The sequence below is a fragment of the Garra rufa genome, chromosome 13 (assembly GCF_049309525.1).
Source record: "Garra rufa chromosome 13, GarRuf1.0, whole genome shotgun sequence".
Lineage (NCBI taxonomy): Eukaryota > Metazoa > Chordata > Actinopteri > Cypriniformes > Cyprinidae > Garra > Garra rufa.
Window position 1 is genome coordinate 5,572,805 of NC_133373.1, and position 20,663 is coordinate 5,593,467.

The 20,663-nt window shown below is 33.9% G+C and overlaps 1 protein-coding gene across 3 annotated transcripts; it reads right to left on the reverse strand.

Annotated features, from left to right (window-relative positions):
- Nucleotides 1–2,659: 2,659 nt before the first annotated feature.
- Nucleotides 2,660–20,142, reverse strand: LOC141283670 (neuromedin-U-like). 3 transcript variants are annotated; one of them, XM_073816984.1, is made up of 10 exons: nt 19,985–20,142; nt 17,509–17,564; nt 17,069–17,116; nt 14,739–14,798; nt 13,544–13,573; nt 13,217–13,267; nt 11,074–11,148; nt 5,035–5,088; nt 3,748–3,807; nt 2,660–2,864 (listed from the first exon to the last, which is right to left on the reverse strand). In XM_073816984.1, exons 1-9 carry the CDS (start codon nt 20,097–20,099, stop codon nt 3,772–3,774), a joined length of 525 nt encoding a protein of 174 aa, XP_073673085.1. In that variant the 5' UTR covers nt 20,100–20,142; the 3' UTR covers nt 2,660–2,864; nt 3,748–3,771. The 3 variants fall into 3 exon arrangements, with proteins under 3 accessions (XP_073673085.1, XP_073673086.1, XP_073673087.1); XM_073816985.1 differs by lacking the exon at nt 13,217–13,267; XM_073816986.1 differs by lacking the exons at nt 11,074–11,148; nt 13,217–13,267.
- Between the last annotated feature and the right edge of the window lie 521 nt (nt 20,143–20,663).

Genomic DNA, 20,663 nt, shown 5'->3' on the forward strand with positions numbered 1-20,663 from the left:
TGACTTTTTCTCATCTAGCCTGGGTTTGCCTTTTTTAAGTTTTAAAGTATAAAATTAAATTTTACACACATTACAAGTAGCAAGAGTTATGTAATCAGATTACTTTTTTCAAGTAGCCTAACTAGTAATCATCTTTACATGTGTTTTAGTATGGTAGTCAACAAATCAAAATGTGTACTTGTTTATTAGAAAGCATTGTAGCCATAAAAGTTAAAGTAAGCGGCATTTTATTTCATAATTCTTATTTACAAGTACTGTTAACTTAAAAAAACACTACAAATGTTTTCGTCATAATTTTGGTTGTGCAAGTATGAGTTAATACCACAAATATTGCAAAAAAAAAAAAAAAAACAGGTTAAAAGAGAGAATGATTCTTTGTGTATTAAGTTTGTAAATTAAGCTAATTATTAGGGGTGGGAAACTTCAGGCACTTCACCAAATGCAAAATATACTTTATTTTTTTTTATTATTTGAGCAGGCTACTTTTGAAAACAAGTACTTATTTAAAATAAGTGTTCTTTAAGTATCCAAAAGTTTACAGACAATAGTTATTGGTTTTTCTTTTTTCCTGTGCATTACTGCCGTTTGATTAGGGGAGAGTGCGGACGGTTGCAACATTTTTTGCATTTCCTTTGCTTTGTCAGAGACTGTTTGTATTAGAAAGCTGAAATTTTAACACAATTAAGTCATATCTGTCAGCTACTCACCCATATTGCTGCAACATGTGTACATATGATAATATAAGTACAACTTACACTTGAATAGTCAAAGTGAAATGCTGCAACTGTAAATAAAATGTACTTAAATCATTTTGCATTTTCTTTATTTTATTTGTGCACAGTCAGGGTCTATAATAAGGTAAATTGGCTTATTAACATTCTTAAGTAACAAGTAGATGTTTAACCTATTCAAAAAAGGAGAGATAACTAACTATTAAAAGGGTTCATTATTATTATCATTATAAAAGTACAATTATGTATAATTATGTTATGGCAAGCTTTAAATCAATGTTGTGGTAAGGGACAGCATGTTGTTGCAATGTGTTGCAACTGTCCCAACAATGATAGCCATGGTAAAATTGGTATATTAGCTTGACACAATATCATTGAACATGTTATGCTTTTACAGTGCGTCACACAAACAACTTAGACACTATGACCAAAAATCTAATCTTAAAAAAAAATACTTTTTGGCCATGAAAATGATTTTTTTCTAGAAGGAATGATCACATATGGGTGATTTCTTCCAGTAAGTATGAGGGTCCAATAAAGCATGTGCAGTATGAATATCATCACTGTATCTTATTCCTGCTTGAAGAAATAAGCCATGTTGCAACCATCCCCACTCTCCCCCTATTACTAATGGGATCATAGACAGTGGCTACATTCAAACTAATGCACAGATCTATTTCGATATAACAGGTGTTTTGCCCTGCTCTGAAAACATGACTGTGTGTGCATCAATTTCGTATAAAAGTATTTGCAAATGCAACTGCATTTAACCGCAGCCGCAATCAAGCTTTAGGAGGAACAAACACAAAGCGCACGTGAAAGTCTGTCAGTGCGCGAGTTTCGTGCATCAAATAGTATTGCGTTCCAAACGGCATAAATTAAAGCATATCTAAAGTAAAACACAGCGGGTAGAAGCACACACTGTCAAGCAATGCGCACGTGTCTCAGTGCAAATACTGTGCAATAAAGCCTGCCGCGTCTCAAGCGCGCACACGTGCGCGCACGTGCAATATGCGGGGGAAAACAAGCTCAGAATCGATTCTGAAATATTCAGAATCTTAAAGAGATAATTCGCGATGCATCAGACAATCGATTTTTTCCCCACCCCTACTAATTATGCTTTTATTAAAAACGTATACCTTCTTCAAGTTAATAAGTGACAGTAGAGAAAATTAATCTCAGTTCCAATAGGTCATAGGTCACTTTAATTTACAACTAAACCAGCAATGTTTGTGTTTCCAACCCAAATTAGATAAGTTTTAACAGGTCCAGTGTGTGTTTCATTGGTGTACTCCTCTCATACGCTCGGACTGATTGCGTTCGACGTCTTTTCACAACCCCGAAGCTTCCTTTTTCACACCCAGCCCCCTCTAAAACACCCACTACTGGACTAATGTGTTTGGAGTCGTACCCTCTAGGTGTGTCTGTCTAGAACCGCTGAAGTGATCTTCCTCATCTACCCACTCTTAGTTTGTCGCAAGTTTCTCAAAGGGAAATGTGGTCACGATCCATGACGTCGCCTATTTAGTTATTTTAGGCCCTGGTTCATCCTCACAACAGCTTAATAAATACATGATGTGTATTCATGAGAACAATAGATCATAAGCAAGATTCTACTAAACCGATAAAGGACCGAAAAGAGACGTTTATCAGAAAGGATGCAGTTCATGAAACATGCTGTTGAGATGTACAAATCCAATTACAATGGCAGAGATCGGAAGTGAGGGTTGATTAATGCTTTTCGACTAATCGTCGTAGATAGCAGGATAACAAAAACACACATTCATCTAGAGAAAGAGAGAATGAGTCGCACTAGTGCTTTCAGTAAATAAATGGAGAGGGAAAAGTTTTATTTCTTTGTTCTTTGGTGATATACTGTACAGTAAAACACATACAGTTTGGTCAAAATCACACTGCCACAATGAAGAAACATTTTAGAATGCTTTTAATTCAAAAGACACGGCACAGTTACACAAACAGGAGCGGTCGAACAGATAAAAGACTTTATTTGGATTCTGTCTGTACATTCAACATCACATATCAATAGAGGGGTGTTTTCTAGAACGACTGACGTGACGTTTCAAGGTTGACTGGCTCTGGATCAGCACACCTGCGGGACGGGGTCTGGTGCTGCTGAAAATGTTCATCAAAACAGTTTCAGAGTTAGTTTCCCTGTGAATAATAAAGGATTAGTTCACTTCCAAGAATGATTTACTCATCCCCTATGTCATCCAAGATGTTCATGTCTTTCTTTCTTCAGTCGCAAAGAAATTAAGGTTTTATGAGGATGTTTTTCCATATAGTGGACTTCAATGGGGATCAATGAGTTGAAGGTCCAAATTGCAGTTTCAACGCAGCTTCAAAGAACTCTAGACACGATGCCAGCTTAGGAATAAGGGTGTTAATCTAGCAATTATATACTTTTTAACCATAAATGCTCATCTTACACTAGCTGGAATTCACATATTAGGTAATCACATTGGAAAGTTCATGCATGATGTAGTCAGAAGTCAAGCGCCCTTTACAAAAAAAGGTAAAACAATGATGTCAGATGATTTTGAAGTTGGAGGAGAAAATGAGATGGAGTTTTCATACCCTACCTTTTTGAACCAGAGTACACAGATGAAGAACTAACTGCATGTGAAGTTGTAGACATGCATAGTGCAAGATGAGCATTTGTAGTTAAAAAGTATTTAATATTTTATTTTTTCGAAAATGTTTCGCTAGATAAGACTCTTATTCCTTAGCTGGGATCATGCAGAGCCCTTTGAAACTGCATTGAAACTCCAGTTTGGATCTTCAACCCACTGATCACCATTAAAGTCCACTCTATGGAGAAAAATCCTGGAATGTTTTTCTTAGAAACCCCAATTTCTTCTCAAATAAACAAAGAAAGACAGGAACATCTTGGATGACAAGGGGATGAGAAAATTATCAGGAAATTTTTATTCTGGAAGTGAACTAATGCTTTAGTGCGACTCTACACATTGAAAAGCCATTGTAGAAAATGAAATACCTGATTTTTCAGTTCTTTATTGTTTTACACGTACTCATCAGATCTTCTTCCATTTCGTGGCTACAAAAAAGAGCAAAGAAAAATATTTATAGAGAATTTTTTTGCTTTTATGGTAAAAAGAAAAAAAGTGTATATTTGAAATGTGAAATACTGTACAAGTCATTTTTAATAAAAATAAAATTAAATACTTAAAATAAAAGGTGAAATAAATTACAATATTAAGTAAATCATCAAAACTTTAAAAATTAAGTGAAAATTAGAAATATTTTTTTTTATTTATACAAATAAATTAAAAAGGGCTGTCAAATAATCTCATCCAAAAATAAACATTTGTGTGTGCTGTATATATTTAATAAGAAAAATAATTTAATAAATATAAAAAAAATGTAAGAAATATTTACATTTCATTTGACTTTACATTTCGAATGCAATTAATTTGACAGCACTAAAAGCTACACAAAAATAAAATAAAAAATCAGAAATACACACCTTAATTTAAAACGAACAAAATCATTTAGTATGTAAATATGTGACCCTGGACCAAAAAACAAGTCATAAGGGTAAACTGTTAAAAAATAAAAGATTCATACATCATCTGAAAGCTGAAAATAAGCTTTCCATTGATATATGGTTTGTTAGCATATGACAATATTTGGCCAAAATATAACTATTTGAAAATCTGTAATCTGAGGGTGCAAAAAAAATCTAAATACTGAGAAAACTGCCTTTAAAGTTGTCCAAATGAAGTCCTTAGCAATGCATATTACTAATCAAAAATTAGGTTTTGGTATATTTACAGTTGGAAATTTAACAAAATATCTTCATTAAACATGATCTTTACCTAATATCTTCATTTTTGCTATATCGTTTTGACCCATACAATGTATTTTTAACTATTGCTCCAAGCTACTTAAGACTGGTTTTGTGGTCCAGGGTCACATATATACATGAATACACATATAAATATACAAACTTTTAAACACTTATTTTGGATGTGATTAATTGCGATTAATCGATTTGACAGCACTAAAATGAAAGCTACATAGACATAAAAAAACACTCTAAAATTAAAATGAGCAAAACAACTTAGTATGTAAATATCATGTCGGAACCAAAAGTCATAATTAAACACTTTTGAAAAATGCATATTGGCTGATCACTAATCTATATATTTAAAAAAAAATCTATTTCCCTTAATGCCCATGATGGTTACAGCCTTGTACATTGCTTTTCTACTACAAAATTCACTGAACAATAATCAGTATAGTTATATAAATGATACGCTACCCGATAAAGGAAGTACCCTCTGCTCTGGATCCGTCCGGGCCCCTGAAGATCATCCTGTGCACAGAAGGAACAGTTATAGATGAACACTTTCTGATGTTGTTGCTACCAAACTTTGTGTACACAGCTTCATCAGAGTCATCAGAGTTGTTCAGATGAATCAAAGGTTTGATGACGGCAGTGTTGTTAGGGGTTAAAAAGCTTTATCTACCCAACAAAATCCATCAGGACCATTTCCTGTGTGAGAGTGAGGCAGTCATCATTTACTCGTGTTCAGTTTTGTCTTTTACCCTTATAGCACAATAACACTTTTAGCGTACAATTACCTCTCAAATGGACAGGAGCAGTTAATCTAACTAAGGCTGAGCCATTTCACATCCTGCACATAGAATTAGATGGACTCCAACGCATACATGCACAGCCTCGTGCAGCCATGTATGTGCACAAGCATGAGTTAAATAATATAGAAATGTAAGAATTTTTTGTTTTCTTTGCACACAAATGTATTCTCATAGCTTCATAACATTATGGTTGAACCACTGAAGTCACATGGACTATTTTAATGATGTCCTTACTTCCTTTCTAGGCCTTGAATGTAGTATTTGGGTTGCTGTCTATGCAGGGTCAGAAAGCTCTCGGATTTTATCAAAAATATCTTAATTTGTGTTCTCAAGATAAATGAAGGTCTTACGGGTTTGGAAGGTTTGGAAAGACATGAAGGTAAATATTTAAAAAAATCATTTTTGGCTGAACTATCCCTTTAATCTAAATGTAATAAATTATGTAATATACCCTGAATAATTCATATATTACAACTATCATTTTTATTATCATTTAAAACAGTATTAATACTTTTATTCTTTATTTAAGAGATCAAACGTGATACTGAAGACATTTAATAATGTTACAAATCATTTCTACTTCAAATAATTGCTTTCTTTTGAAAGAAAATAGATCACGGTTTCCACAAAAATATTAAACATCAGAACCATTTTTAACACATAATAATAATAAATGTTTCTTGGGCAGCAAATCAGCATATTAAAATGATTTTTGAAGGATCATGTGAGACTGAAGACTGGAGTGATGATGCTGAAAATTTAGAATAAATAACCTTTTAAAATATATTCAAATTTGTAATATTATTTCACAATATTGCTGTATTTATTTATTTTTGATCAAATAGAGTGTTTTTACAATGCATCAATTGTCCATATTGGCAGCACTGAATGTAAACAATACCACTGAACCAAATGAAACTTGCATATTTTGCAGATTATTGCTGCTGAAAATAGTTAATTATTGTCAGGTTTTGGCCTGTACTAATCAGTCGGACCACATTTGGAGTACTATAGACTGACAAAAATGATAGCAAATCAAGAAGACGAGTGCAAAAAACTGTCTGAGGAACAAAAGGCGTTTGTGGTTGGCCAAACGGATTTCCAGAATCTTGACAACATTTGTGTTTGTTCTTATCATTTCCGCTCAAAGGTGAAATATTACGTGAATATCTTAATTAATACTGCTCGTACGTATTGTTACCACCTATTAACCTCAGTTTGTCAAAATATTGCACCCTTTCCTGCTTACCAAGTTCTTCTCTATATGATTTAACAACTTTCACACGTTTTTCCCATGGTTTAGACAGCATTACATTAGCAGAACAACATATTCAGTAGTGCATTAACCATGCAATCAATGCTTTTTTTTACATCCGAGTATCTCCAATATGGCCAATCTTATTGAGTTCAAATTTTTGAATGGTAATGTAATTAAATATTAAATTGGTGAATAAGATAATCTGACTCTTATGTTAATGTCAATATTTCCAGCACCAACCAGAGAAAAAGAAAGATAGGTTGTTAAATATGTGGTGTATAAACACAGATATACATACTGTCAGTTTTAATAATACTTAACACTTAGTACTTTAATAATTAACACTTAACACTTAATTAAATCAACCATTACTGACGGTCAGAAAAGAAGCCCTAGAGCGAAGTCATGATGAGATATTATCAAACAGCAGCATATGGCATTTCATCAAGATTGAGAGCAACAGACACTTCAGTCACTCTCCGTGAACGTCCGCCTAAAGTCATGCTGTTTTGCAACTGTACGTATGTTTTTTTTACCCTGAAGTATCTGTTTTAAAGAAATGCTGGTGATACACTTGTCTCTAATAAGGCAGATAGCTTATCTTTCTTTCTTTTTGGGGAGTACGTTTGATGAGTGAGTGTGAAATTCTACAAAAAATGGGCTGAGGTCAATTATGCACTGTAATTACGACAGCGACACAATGGTGAAATTCACTTGCATAACTGTAGGGGGCTCCAAAAATGCATAAAGCTACATACAGTTGCTGTAATATTTAAAGGAGAAATTCACTTTCAGAACAAAAATGTACAGATAACGTACTGACCCCCTTGTCATCCTTCTTTCTTCAGTTGTAAAGAAATTATGATTTTTATGGAACACATTTCAGGATTTTCTCTCTCTTGAAGTTCCAAAATGCAGCTTCAATGCAGCTTTAAATGGCTCTAAATTATGCCAGCCGAGGAAAAAGGGTCTTACCTAGTGAAACGATCGGTCTAAAAAAAAAATCAATTTTTATAGTTTTTCACCTCAAAGGCACACCTTGTTTAGTTCTGCGTGAACTCTGTGTATTACATTTTTTGTAAAGGGTGTTTGATCTTGTCAAGACAAGACAAGCATTTGAAGTTAAAAAGTAATAAAATGGAAACATTTTCTTAAAAAATAACCAATCGTTTCACTAAATAAGTCCCTTCTTCTTTGTCTGGGATCATTTGGAGCCCTTTGAAGCTGCATTGAAACTGCATTTTGATAGTTCAAACTCGGGGGCACCATAGAAGTCCACTATATGGAGAAAAATCCTGAAATGTTTTCCTCAGAATATAATTTACATACATAAATTATAAACATAATTTCTTTACAACTGAAGAAAGAAAGACATAAACATCCTGGATGACAAGGGGGTGACTAAATTATCTGTACATTTTTGTTTTGAAAGTGAACGTCCCCTTTAATGGCAATAAAATTTCCAAGACCAGGGAAAACTCATGAAACGTCATGAGAATACTTATTCAGTGTATGCACTATTCAATAGACCAATTTGGTGTTTGCAAACAGCAATGGCGTTTTTTGTGGGCGGAGCCTATATGGTGGCAGAAAATAACAGTGTTCAAGTAGCAGCCAATGGAAGACACATAATAAAAAACCTACATTTGAGTTTATAATTTAAAATTCTAGGACTGCCCTCCACTAAAGATTTTTCTGGTCGACTAGTAGTCATTCATTTTAGGCATTAGTCGACTATTAGTCACACGTTTATTAATAAACCATATAAATTATAATAATGAGCCTTTAATTTGCCTACATTGACTAATAAGCGCTCAAGCGCATGCAAAAGAAGCAACAGTGCAGATATACTGGCAGATATAATAATTATGAATGTGTCAGGGAAAAACAATAAGGAGACTGTATTACTGTTCAAATAATTGGATAAACTAGCACTTTCTTTGTTTTTGTCTTAAGAGATGAAATCGGCAACACTGACTCGTCATCTCCGTAGTAGTGATGCGTCTGTATGCATGTTTCATACAGATTATATAATATTTGTTTTCTATTTGAATTTGTTCATTTTAAAGTAAACATTTCACTCTAAATAGATATATTTTCATGTCTGTAAGGCAAGTATGCAAGTTTCGAAATTTCGTGCTTAAGTTTACAGAGACCGAGATGGCAAAAAGTGCATCCTGTTTGCTTTCATTATTTTACAAAAGCACAACGTTTTGTTGTTATTCTGAGTATACACAAATAAATGTAGTGTTTTTTCAGATTCGAAAGATGTATTACTTTTATCGGTATGGAAAAAAATGACAGCGTATTTTAAGAGCAAGTGACCGCACTGGCGCCTCCATCTGTCATGCAGCTTCCACACTCAGCACAGACACTTCAATAGCGCACATTTTTCTAGGTTAACGTTAGATTGAGCTGCCATGTAAAGTTACTTCTACTTACATATTTTAGATGAAAAGCAAATTTGAGGTTGATGAATGATAGGTGAGCATTTGGATGTCCTGTCAGGTGTACTATATTAACACATACACTCCATTTTTGGTTCCACGAAGAACCATTCAGTCAAAAGTTCTTTAAAGATCCATCTCTTTCTTACATTTTTATAATCTTAAGAAACTTCTTTTGCCCCAAAGAACCTTTTGTGGAACAGAAAGGTTCTTCAGATGTTAACGGTTCTTTATGGAACCATTGGCATCGTGAAGCACCTTTATTTTTAAAGCCCGGGACACGCCAAAATATCTATAAATTCTTAAATCAAGAAGGATTTTCTAGACAAGTAAAAAACATTTCATGTTTTCAGAAAAAACAAGTCAAAATTAAGTGAGTTTTTGCTTAGAACGAGCAAAATAATCTGCCAATGGGGTATGAAAAAAAAAATCTTATTTCAAACAGAAAACAAGATTATTTTTCTTACCCCATTGGCAGATTATTTTGCTTGTTTCAAGCAAAAATGCACATAATTTTGACTTTTTTTTCTGAAAACAAGATCATTTTTACTCATCTAGAAAATCCTTCTTGATTTAAGAGTTTGTAGATATTTTGGCTGGAAACAAGACAAAAAATCTAAGCTAGAAAAGTATTTTTTGCAGTGCTGCGTGACTTCGCCACTTCCTGTGGATTTTTTTCTTTCCTGTAACTAATACAATTTTGGTCAGCCAATCCTCTTCTAACGGTTAATGGGCTATTAGGGGCAACCCTATGATATTCAGGTTTTATTCTCACAATTCTGATAAGAAAAATTCCCCTTGTCTCAGAATCATGAATTAATATCCCACACTTCTGGCTTTTTCCCCCTCAGAATTGACAAACTCAATATTGCTGAGTTAAATCAAATTCGAAAAACTAAATCGAAAAAGTCAAGAAATGTGAGATAAAATAGGTAAATCTAAAATGTTATAGGTTTAAATAGTATTTCATGCTGTGGCTGTAGGGCTTGTATAATATGTCCCCTATGAACTGCATATGTGAATATTATGTAGGCCTATAGACGATTTTCACTTACATCACGGTTTGGTCATTTACCCCGATGCACGGCCATATTGGAGATACTCAGATGTAAAAAACAGCATGGATTGCATGGTTAATGTACTACTGAATTCATTGTTCTGCTCATTTTTGCTGTCTGAACCATGTAAACAATGTGTGGAAGCTGCTAAATCATATAGAGAAGCAGGAAAGGGCGCAATACTTTAACAAACTAAAGTTAATAGGTGATAAAGACCTGACCGGAAATGATAAGAACAAACATGAATGTTGTAAAGATTCTTGCTCTGGAAACCCTGGTTCAGTTTGGGCAACTACAAATGCCTTTTGTTTCTCAGACAGTTTTTTGCTCTCTTCTCCTTGATTTGTTACAACTTTTGGCCGTCTATAGTACCCTAAATGTTTTTCCCAGTCTGACCGATAAGTACAGCCCAAAACATGACAGTAAGTGACCATTTCCAGCAGCAATAATCAGCAAAATATGCCAGTTGTGTTCAGTTCATTGGCACTGTTTATGTTCAGTGCCGCCAATATGGCTGACTGATGACGCGTCATGAAAACACTACGTTTAGCTTCAAATGGTGTCTTTGATGACGGTATTCTATAAAAATTATTTGCATTCAGATTCTGACATCCAAAGGCACAATAATATTTTTTTTTTCTCTTATTCCATGGCTTTTACCTATTTTACTCCACTTTTCTGCCACCAATGCGCACACAGCTTCAAATGTACTAACTGCGATGTCTACTTCAAATTGGTCTATTACATTATTTTTTTCTATTTAGTGCAGCTAAATATCCTAAACTTGACTTCTGAAAACCAACCCTAGTCACAGTATTTAGTTTCTTGGCACTTACCCAAACTAAATATTGCTTTAGCAGTATTTTTATTGGCTCTCAGGGTGTCGTACTCACAGCGCTAATGTAGTCTGAATGAAGGTAAGCATGCAGGATACATACATTTAATTTCATTCTCCTGCTTCTTCTTCTGGCAAGCTGGGGTATGAGCTCCAGAAGAGGGTGCAACACAGTAGACTGACACATACACATATATAGAGAGATATCATGAAGACAGATATGGAGAGATATGAAAACCATGAACATCTGTTCCTGGGGCTTGGCCAGGGGGGTCGCAGAGAGGATTCATTTAACACTTTTTCTCACACGTATATCTGTCCTCAGTGCGGCTCAGTGTTCATTTTGCACACACAGTGCATTGATGTTTAGTAAATACACAATCGCATACAAGCCATGCCTGAGCACATGACAACATGCAATATGTGAACATATGAGTGTTTAAAAGCATTATATTATAATTAGTTCCAAATATGCAGTACATCTGGCTGCATATTTGATCACAAACCTATGGAAGCCTGTTTTCACCACTGAATAAAAAATGAAAAAAAGATAACTTTTTTTTGAGATACAAACTTACAATTCTGACTTTATTTCTTGCAGTTGTCTGATATAAACTAGTGATTCAGAATTTTATTTCTCAGAAGTAACATAAAGTCTGACTTTTTTCTCAGAATTGTGATATAAAGTCTTTTTTCTTTATAATTCGCAAATGCAAGTTTCTTCTTCACAATTGAGACTTTTTTTCCTCAGAATTGAGAGATATAAACTTGCAATTGCGAAAAAAGTCAGAAATATGAGTTTCTCAGAATCTCGCAATTCTGACTTTATTTCTTGCAATTGTGTGATATAAACTAGCGATTCCGAATTTTTTTTCTCAGAACTGTGATTTAAACTGGCAATTCTGAAATTTTTTCTCAGAATTGTGTGATATAAACTTGCAATTGCATGTTATAAAGTTAGAATCGCAAGTTATTAGCTTGCAATTCTTAGAACAAAATCAGTCGTTTTTTTCTTTATAATTTGCAATTGTGAGTTTATATCTCACAATTCTGAGGGAAAAAAAGTCAGAATTGCAAGATACAAACTCAGAAAAAAAGTCAGAAATATTAGGTTTTGTCTTGCAATTCTGATTTTATTTCTTGCAATTGTATAATATAAACTAGCAGATCAGATTTTTTCTCAGAATTGAGAATTGAGTTATTAAGTCAGAATTATGAGATACAAACTCGCATTTGTGAAAAAAAGTCAGGAATACACGCTTTTATCTCGTAATTCTGACTTTATTTCTTGCCGTTTGGATATAAACTAGCGATTCAGAATTTTTTTCTCAGAATTGTGATAAAAACTCACAATTCTGAGAAAAAAATTCTGAAAGCTTTTATCTTGCAATTCTGACTTTATAACTGGCAATTATGATTTTACATCTGACAATTCTGAGAAAAAAGTAAGAATTGCGTGTTTGTATCACGCAATACTGAGAAAAAAAGTCAGAACAATAACATTTTTGTATGCAGTGGTGGAAATGGGCTTCTATGCAAAACTGGCATCTAAATATAAGGTCATTCATAAATCTCTGTATGATGCACATTTGAACAAGAAGTGTGCTGAACATGAAAGAAATGGACAGTTGAATAGGTAAAGACACTGAGTAGTTCCTCTGACGACATCAACACAAAATAACATGTAAATTACGATTGAAAAATTGAATGTTAAGATGAATTTAGGTGTTCTTCTAGTTCTTCAAAAAATCTTAAATTAATTGACAAAAATGTCAATAAAAAATCTAGTGCAAATTATAAAATATAAGATATTTAGAAAAAAAATATATATGTAATTTTCTTTTCCTAAGTGTGGATGCTGTCAAGGAGGAATCATTAAATGTTACATGCATGCAATGGGAACTAAAGAGTTTTATGAACTGTAGCAAGATGATAATCTGCCAATTATCTATATATACATAGTAATTTGTATCATTATTATATTTTATTTATTTAATTATTTATTTTAATTTACTGTACGTTATACTTTAGATACAGTTTCCTGGGACTGTGACTAAGATATTACATTTTGATTCTCCACCTTGCCCCAAAAGGGAATTTCATCCACCTAACCTTTATTGAATGCCTGAGTATTATATCTCTAATTACAATATGCAGCTGAGTGTGTTTTTGAAGACAGTGCAGCATAGCAACAGTGGCTGAGTGCTGAAAGCAACAGACACTAAACAACTCTTGAGGAAACCTACCGTTCCGTCTGACAATCCTGCACCAATCGGTTTAGTGTAATGAAATAAAAACTATACGTACATGTACAGACACACAAATACAAAACCCAAACACAGAAGTTACACAAACACCAAAAATCAACACAGACAAAAACATTAAAAAACATTCATATACATAAAATCCATAAAAAAAAGACATTATCCATATACAGAAACAATTACAATCAAACATACATGAACAGACAAAGATAAAAGGATCCCGATGTTATGGTGTCATTGAATTGGCATTGCACTGAATGTCTCTGAAGAGACTGCCTCTAATTATAACTGCAAATGTCACATACTCACCCTTTTGCTGGTCTCTCGAGCCGTGACCTCCTGTATGTACAAAAAGCAAAAGATTAAAAATCAAAGTTAGTTGTCTTTTTAGTCATTTATACATTACTAGTGATAACTAGACACAGACAGAACTCGCAATTCTGAGAACATATCAGTCTTTTTAACTCGCAATTGCAAGTTCATATCTCACAGACTTAATTTCTTGCAAACGTGTGATATAAACTAGCCATTCAGAATTTTTTTTTTATTTCGCAATTCTGACTTTATTTCTCACAATTGTGAGTTTTATATCACACAGTTCTGAGAAAATAGTGAGAATTGTGTTTTTATCTTGCAATTCTGACTTTATTCTGACCTCCTGTATGTACAAAAAGCAAAAGATTAAAAATCAAAGCTAATTGTCTTTTCATTCATTTATACATTACTAGTGATAACTAGACCCGGACAGAACTTTTTTTGCATATTTTATGCTGTGGGATGGATTGAAACATGCTACAAATTGACTCTTATAGAGATAGTTCTCACAAAAATGAAAATTCTGTCATTAATTACTCAAATTCATGTCATTTCAAACCCTTTGTTCATCTTCAGAACACAAATGAATTTATTTTTAATGAATTCCAGGTGCTTTCTGACCCTGCATAGACAGCAACACAACTACTACATTCAAGGCCCAGAAAGGTAGTAAAAATAGTTGTTAAATAGTGCATGTGACATCAATGTTTCAATCGTAATTTTATGAAGATAAAAGTTTTTTGTGCATGAAAAAAAAAATAATAATAATAATGACTTTATTTAACAATTTATTTTCTGCGTCAAAGACTGACAGAGAAGAAATTGTTGAATAAAGTCATTATTTATGTTTTTATTTGTGTACAAAAAGTATTATAATAGCTTCATAATATTACGGTTAAACCACTGATGTCACATGGACTATTTTATCACTGTCCTTCTTTTCTGGGCCTTGAACATGCAAGGTTAGAAAGCTCTTGGATTTCATCAAAAATATCTTAATTTTACTGAGGTGAGGGTGAGTAATTAATGACAAAATTTTCATTTTTGGATGAACTAACCCTTGAACTCAAGGCATTATCAAATTGTAGCACAACTATTTAATAAACATATATGCATAGGTTGGCAGCGATGTGTTGAATTTTTGTGAAATCTTGTGTGCTGATTACATGCGGGCATGAATAATATTCACCTGCGATTTTTGAAGTGATCCCAGCATTAGGAAACACAGGTCCTCCAGGACATCAGATGTCTGGCAATGGTTAAAAGAAAAACGTAAATAGATTATGGACAGTTTAAACCATGAACTGTGCTTAAAAGGCAAAATCGCTGTTCCTGGTCAAAAATGACCAGCCTTGGGGGAAAAATGCTTATAAATCGGCATTATGCTATATGTGACCCTGGACCACAAAACCCAGTCATTAGGTTAAATTTGTTCAAATTGAGATTTATATATATATATATAATCTGCTGAATTATAAAATGAATAAATTATCCATTGATGTAAGGTTTGTTAGGATAGCTATTTGAAAATCTGGAATCTGAGGGTGTTAAAAAGTCAAAATATTGAGAAAATCACCTTAAACTAATTAAGTTTTGATAATTTACAAAATATCTTAATGGAACATGACTCAACCAGTGTTGTTTTTCCATCCACTTTTTTCCATGACGATAACGAGACGTTGACAAGATAAAATTGGCTCGTTGATGACTAAAACATGACGAGACGTGTGTGAGTTTTCGTTGACGAGACGAGAATAGACGAAAATGTTAGTGGGTGGTCCGTCAGGCGTTTAAAATGCATGACATTTCTGCTTATTGTGCATGCCAATTAAAACCGAAAAATATCTGCCGCTATGGCAAGCCGTTTTAGCATTAAATACTCTTTGCCATACTACTATGGCAAGCCGTTTTAGCATTCCATCCTTGTTTGTCTTTTATGTTTTAAAACATTCCTTCATTATTGTAATTATTGGTAAAAATAGTCAATCCGGAAGCTCACATTGTGTTGAACTATAGATCTGCTATTTTCAGAACTTATAAGTGACACTACCCAACAGCAAAATACTTACTGACCTACATTAATTTCTTAAAAGACTACTTTTCCCCCTTTTTTTGACTAAAACTAGACTAAAACCTTTTTGACTTTTCGTCGACTAAAACTAGACTAAAACCTTCTTGACTTTTCGCCGACTAAAATTGGACTAAAACTATCACATATAGAAGTGACTAAAATTTGACTAAAACTAATAACCATTTTAGTCCAAAAGACTAAGACTAAGACTAAATCTAAGATGGTTGTCAAAAACAACACTGGACTCAACTCGCCATGCTTGGAAGAGGAGGAATTGCTGCCTATAACCCCAAGAACACCATCCCCACCGTCAAACAAGGATATGGGAACATTACGCTTTGGGGGTGTTTTTCTCCTACGGGGACAGGACAACTGCACCACATTAAAGGGACGATAGACAGGGCCATGTACTGTCAAATCTTGGGTGAGAACCTTCTTCCCTCAGCCTCAGCTCAGGGCCGTTGATGGGTATTCCAGCATGACAATGACTCAAAACACAACCAAGGCAACAAAGGAGTGGCTCAATAGGAAGCACGTTAAGGTACTGGAGTGGCCTAGCCAGACTCCAGACCTTAACCCCATAGAAAACCTCTGAAGAAAGCTAAAGGTTTTAGTTGCCAAACATCAGCCTCAAAACTTTAATGACTTGGAGAGGATCTGCAAAGAAGAGTGGGACCAAATCCCTCCTGAGATGTGTGCAAAGCTGGTGGCCAACTACAAGAAATGTCTGACCTCTGTGATTGCCAACAAGGGTTTTGCCACCAAGTGCTGAGTCAATTTTTTTGCGAAGGGGTCAAATACTTATTTCACTCATTAAAATGCAAATCAATTGATAACTTTTTTTTAAATGCATTTTTCTGGATTTATTTGTTGTTATTCTGTCTCTCACTGTTCAAATTAACCTACCATTAAAATTATAGACTGATCATTTCATTGTCAGCGGGCAAACGTACAAAATCAGCACTGTTTTTCGCACATACTCCTGATATTCATATTATATGAATCAAATCAGTTTTGTGAACTAGTCCTAGGTTTTTCGCTCAATCTGGAAAAAGCACTGCAGTCCAATTCTCTGAACTCTCTAGGTCAATAATTATCCAAAAAAGTAGAAATTTACCCTTTGGGAAGCTATAACAGGCTCATTTAGAAAAGGGGGTCCAAATTCACGCAAAATCTTATAAAGCCTAAAGGAAAACTCAAAACTTCACAAAACCTTTTGAGTACATGCAACAGGTGATTCTAAACAAGCATGCAAAGTTTAAAGGAGATAGGACCACAGCTGGTGGTATGACAGTCATAAACATTAAAAAACATAATATTTCTATGGTAAATGACCTGGATTTGGCAAAAAAGCTTTTTTTAAATTTCTATTTTACATTTATACCATCATTTACTCTCTCATAGTTCAGTTGCTGTACTGCAAATGGCAACAAGGCAGCAGTACTCACTCTAAAGGATGGGTCTGCAGAGAGGTAGAACGAGCACAGATCAGTTATCTACAACAAAAGACACAAATGCAGTTATATTTTGATGCTTGCAAAAATGAAGATACTCAAAATGAATCACATGTCATTTATGTGTTGCTTTGTTCATTTCACCCCATGGCCATAAACATGCATTAAACTTTCATATCCCAGCCTGTAGATTTAGGGGTTTACCCATGTAATTGCTCATGTACACATTTAGCACATGTAAACAAAGCAGAGAAGTAATCATCCCCCTTGAGGGTAAAGTTAACTGATATTGCAACTGAACAAATATGGGATAAGTCATATATACTGAACTTTTGTCTCTGAGGAAATCTGTATCTAATTGAAGGCAGTATAAGTGGTTTGTTTACGTTAGAAATGAAAGAACTCATAAGTATTGGCAGTAAATCATTACATACCTGGGTTAGTAACTGCTCATGCTCTATTGAGGATGGAGTCAAGAGCACCGGAGCACCTGCAAGTCATGCAGAAATCATGATTACACATTTTCCACCAATAATAGTGTTGCAAGTACAGTGAAGTTTGCATGTTTATGTCATTCCATGCAAAGAGAAAATGATTGCAAAGTCTCCATTGGTCATTCTTTGGTAAATCTCATATCTAATGACGACATCTACGTTACCTGTCTAAATTGAGGTTTTTTTGCAACTCTCCAACTCTCAAAATTGCCAGTGAAATCAATCTGGGAACCTTGACAGCTATAATCCTTGTGAGGTTTGCTTGTACAGGTCTGAAATTAATTACGTCCGCTTGTCAGTTTTCTTGTTTTGGTGATTTTGACCTCTTCCCTCAAAGGAATATGCTCCAATTTAACTGAGCTTGTTTATTGATCTGTTGTACGGGTCTCTCAACCTGTTTCCTTTTTGAACCATTTCTGTCAAAAGGTGTTTTCTGTGAAAATTCATGGGATTCGTTTTAGACTAGAATAAGTGCGATAACTGCTGTAAATAATCTAAACCAGCCACAAAACTTCTATCCATATATCTCTCTGCATCTTCATGACATCTTGTGACAATTAACGATCAGTCATAATGGTATAAATCTATCTGTGTGTTAACAAAATCAGTCACATATCATTATATTATTCAAATTCTTGTGGCATCACTGCTGTTAAAATTGCTGTACAATAATATTTTTTAGCAGTTACATGATAAAATTGTGTATAGAGTGAATTCTTTATTACTTTATTGCAGATGATCAAGCATTATAATCCTTGTGGTGTAATGCTTATTCACCAAATGAATCATACGCATAACACTGCATCTCATTTTGCAGGTTTATTGGGAAACATCCAGCATTTTTTATTGTGCTAATTAGTTTCAACCTAGGCACTTCAACAGAATTCAATGGACTACGTATATGCAGTTCAAGCTCTTAATTAATGCATCACAATGACGCATTCCTGTATATTATCTACTGACACACTAATGCAGCACATTTTGACACAGAGGTAAGAAATTGAAGCCCTCAATGAAGATCAAAATCATTTGTGAATATGAAATCAGTAAAAAGTCAATTTAAAGACAAGACAAAGACAGAAACGGCAGTGGAGGAGAGCAACAGTTGTTTTGTAATAGCCTACCTGTTGCAATATTTATGTATTTGTGACCCTGGACCACAAAACCAGCCATGAGGGTCAATTTGTTTTAAATTTAAATCTGTAAGCTTAACAAATAAGCTTTTCATTGATGTATGGTGTGGATAGGACCAATACATCAGACAATATTTGGCTAAAATAGAGCTATTTGAAAATCTGTAATCTGAGGGTGCAAAAAAAACTGAATATTGAGAAAATCGCCTTTAAAAGTTCTTAGCAATGCATATTACTAATCAAAAATTAAGTTTTGATATATTTATGGTAGGAAATGTACAAAATATCTTCATGGAATATGATCTTTACTTAATTTTGGCAAAGAAAAATCTATAATTCTGACCCATGCAATGTATTTTTGGATATTTCTACAAATATACACATGCTACTTAATACTGGTTTTGTGCTCCAGGGTCACATTTCATCTGTTCAGTTTGTCACAATGAAGTCTGTAATTTCTACTTGATACTTGATTTTTATATATTTTAACCATTTTATACTCATCAGTAATTTTTTCCAGTGTAACTGAATAAGTGTTTTGAACCCATATATATATACATTATTTTAACCAACAGGGAATCATCAGTTTATCACTGTTGGAGATATTCAATTATTAAATGAATACTGTATACTTAAAAAACTTCTTTTTGATTGTTATTGTTTCATTTGTGAGGTTAAAACATATAATGCTTAAACATATGTGCATATACAAAACACTATACAACATAATTTCAGAAGATAACAAAAGATTAATTGTTTTATATTTTAATGTTTATTCGTATTATAGTAACACTTTACAATAAGGTTCATTAGTTAACATGAGCAGCATACAGCATTTATTAATCTTTATTAATCTTAATCTTGTTAATTTCAGCATTTACTAAAGCATTATTAAAACCACAAGTGGTAACTGTTAACATTAGTTAACAATGTGAACTAACATGAGCAAACAATGAACGACTGTATTTTTTGTAGTAACAACTGTAACCTTTACAAAAATGAATAGTGTAATAAAATTCATTGTTTGTTCATTTTAGTCGATACATTAACTAATATTAACAAATGAAACCTTGTTGTAAAGTTTTACTAATATTATTTTTAATTATTAGGCTATCATCATCATGTTGCTGTTTAGAACATACATGATATACTGTATATAAGTGATTTGATTTAAGTAGCTAAACAATCCGCTTCCTCATTAGAGAGAAAGTACAAGGTCACCAAACTCCAGCTAAGTTATTTTAACATCACTCAGGTAAACAGAAAGACGTATGTTGACTTACTTGTGGTGATGGGTATGAAGGAGATGAAGAGGACAGCGAGGATCAGGGCTGAGTTGTGTGCTGGGCTCATCGCGCTCTGAGCTGCTCCGCGTTCACACTGGCTGCTGCTCCTCATGCTGTCTCGCGCGTCTCAGTCCGTCAGTTCGCTGCTTTGCTTTCTCAGTCTGACTTGCAGCCTAACATTATGAACTCTCCGAGTTACACACCCTCTTCCTAAATCGACCTGCAAAGTACGTCACGATGTTTTAGCCCCGGCACGTGATTAATTGACACAAATGATGATGTGAATGAGTGGACAACTTCCATATGATCATGAGTAAGAAAACTAAAATCTTTCATCTATACATTGTTTAAATGTAAAATGCATTTGGCTTTTGAAAAATATCTACATGTAGCCTAAGACCAAACGTTTGCTGACATATGAATATTTTAAACGTCCCGGTGTAACAATTGCGTTTTACACCAGCTTTCTTTTTTTCTACTTTGTTATGTGGATTACATAGCAGAGAAAAACGCTGAATAAAATATTGGACTGCATGCTAAAGATTCATTAAATATGCATATGGTAATTCCTCTGGTTTACAACCGTCATTAGATATAGGCTACCTATGTTATATCAAAGTAGAAGAAGATTTTTCTGGTTTCTTTAACCATGTTTATGGGCAAACCAAAGGGGACA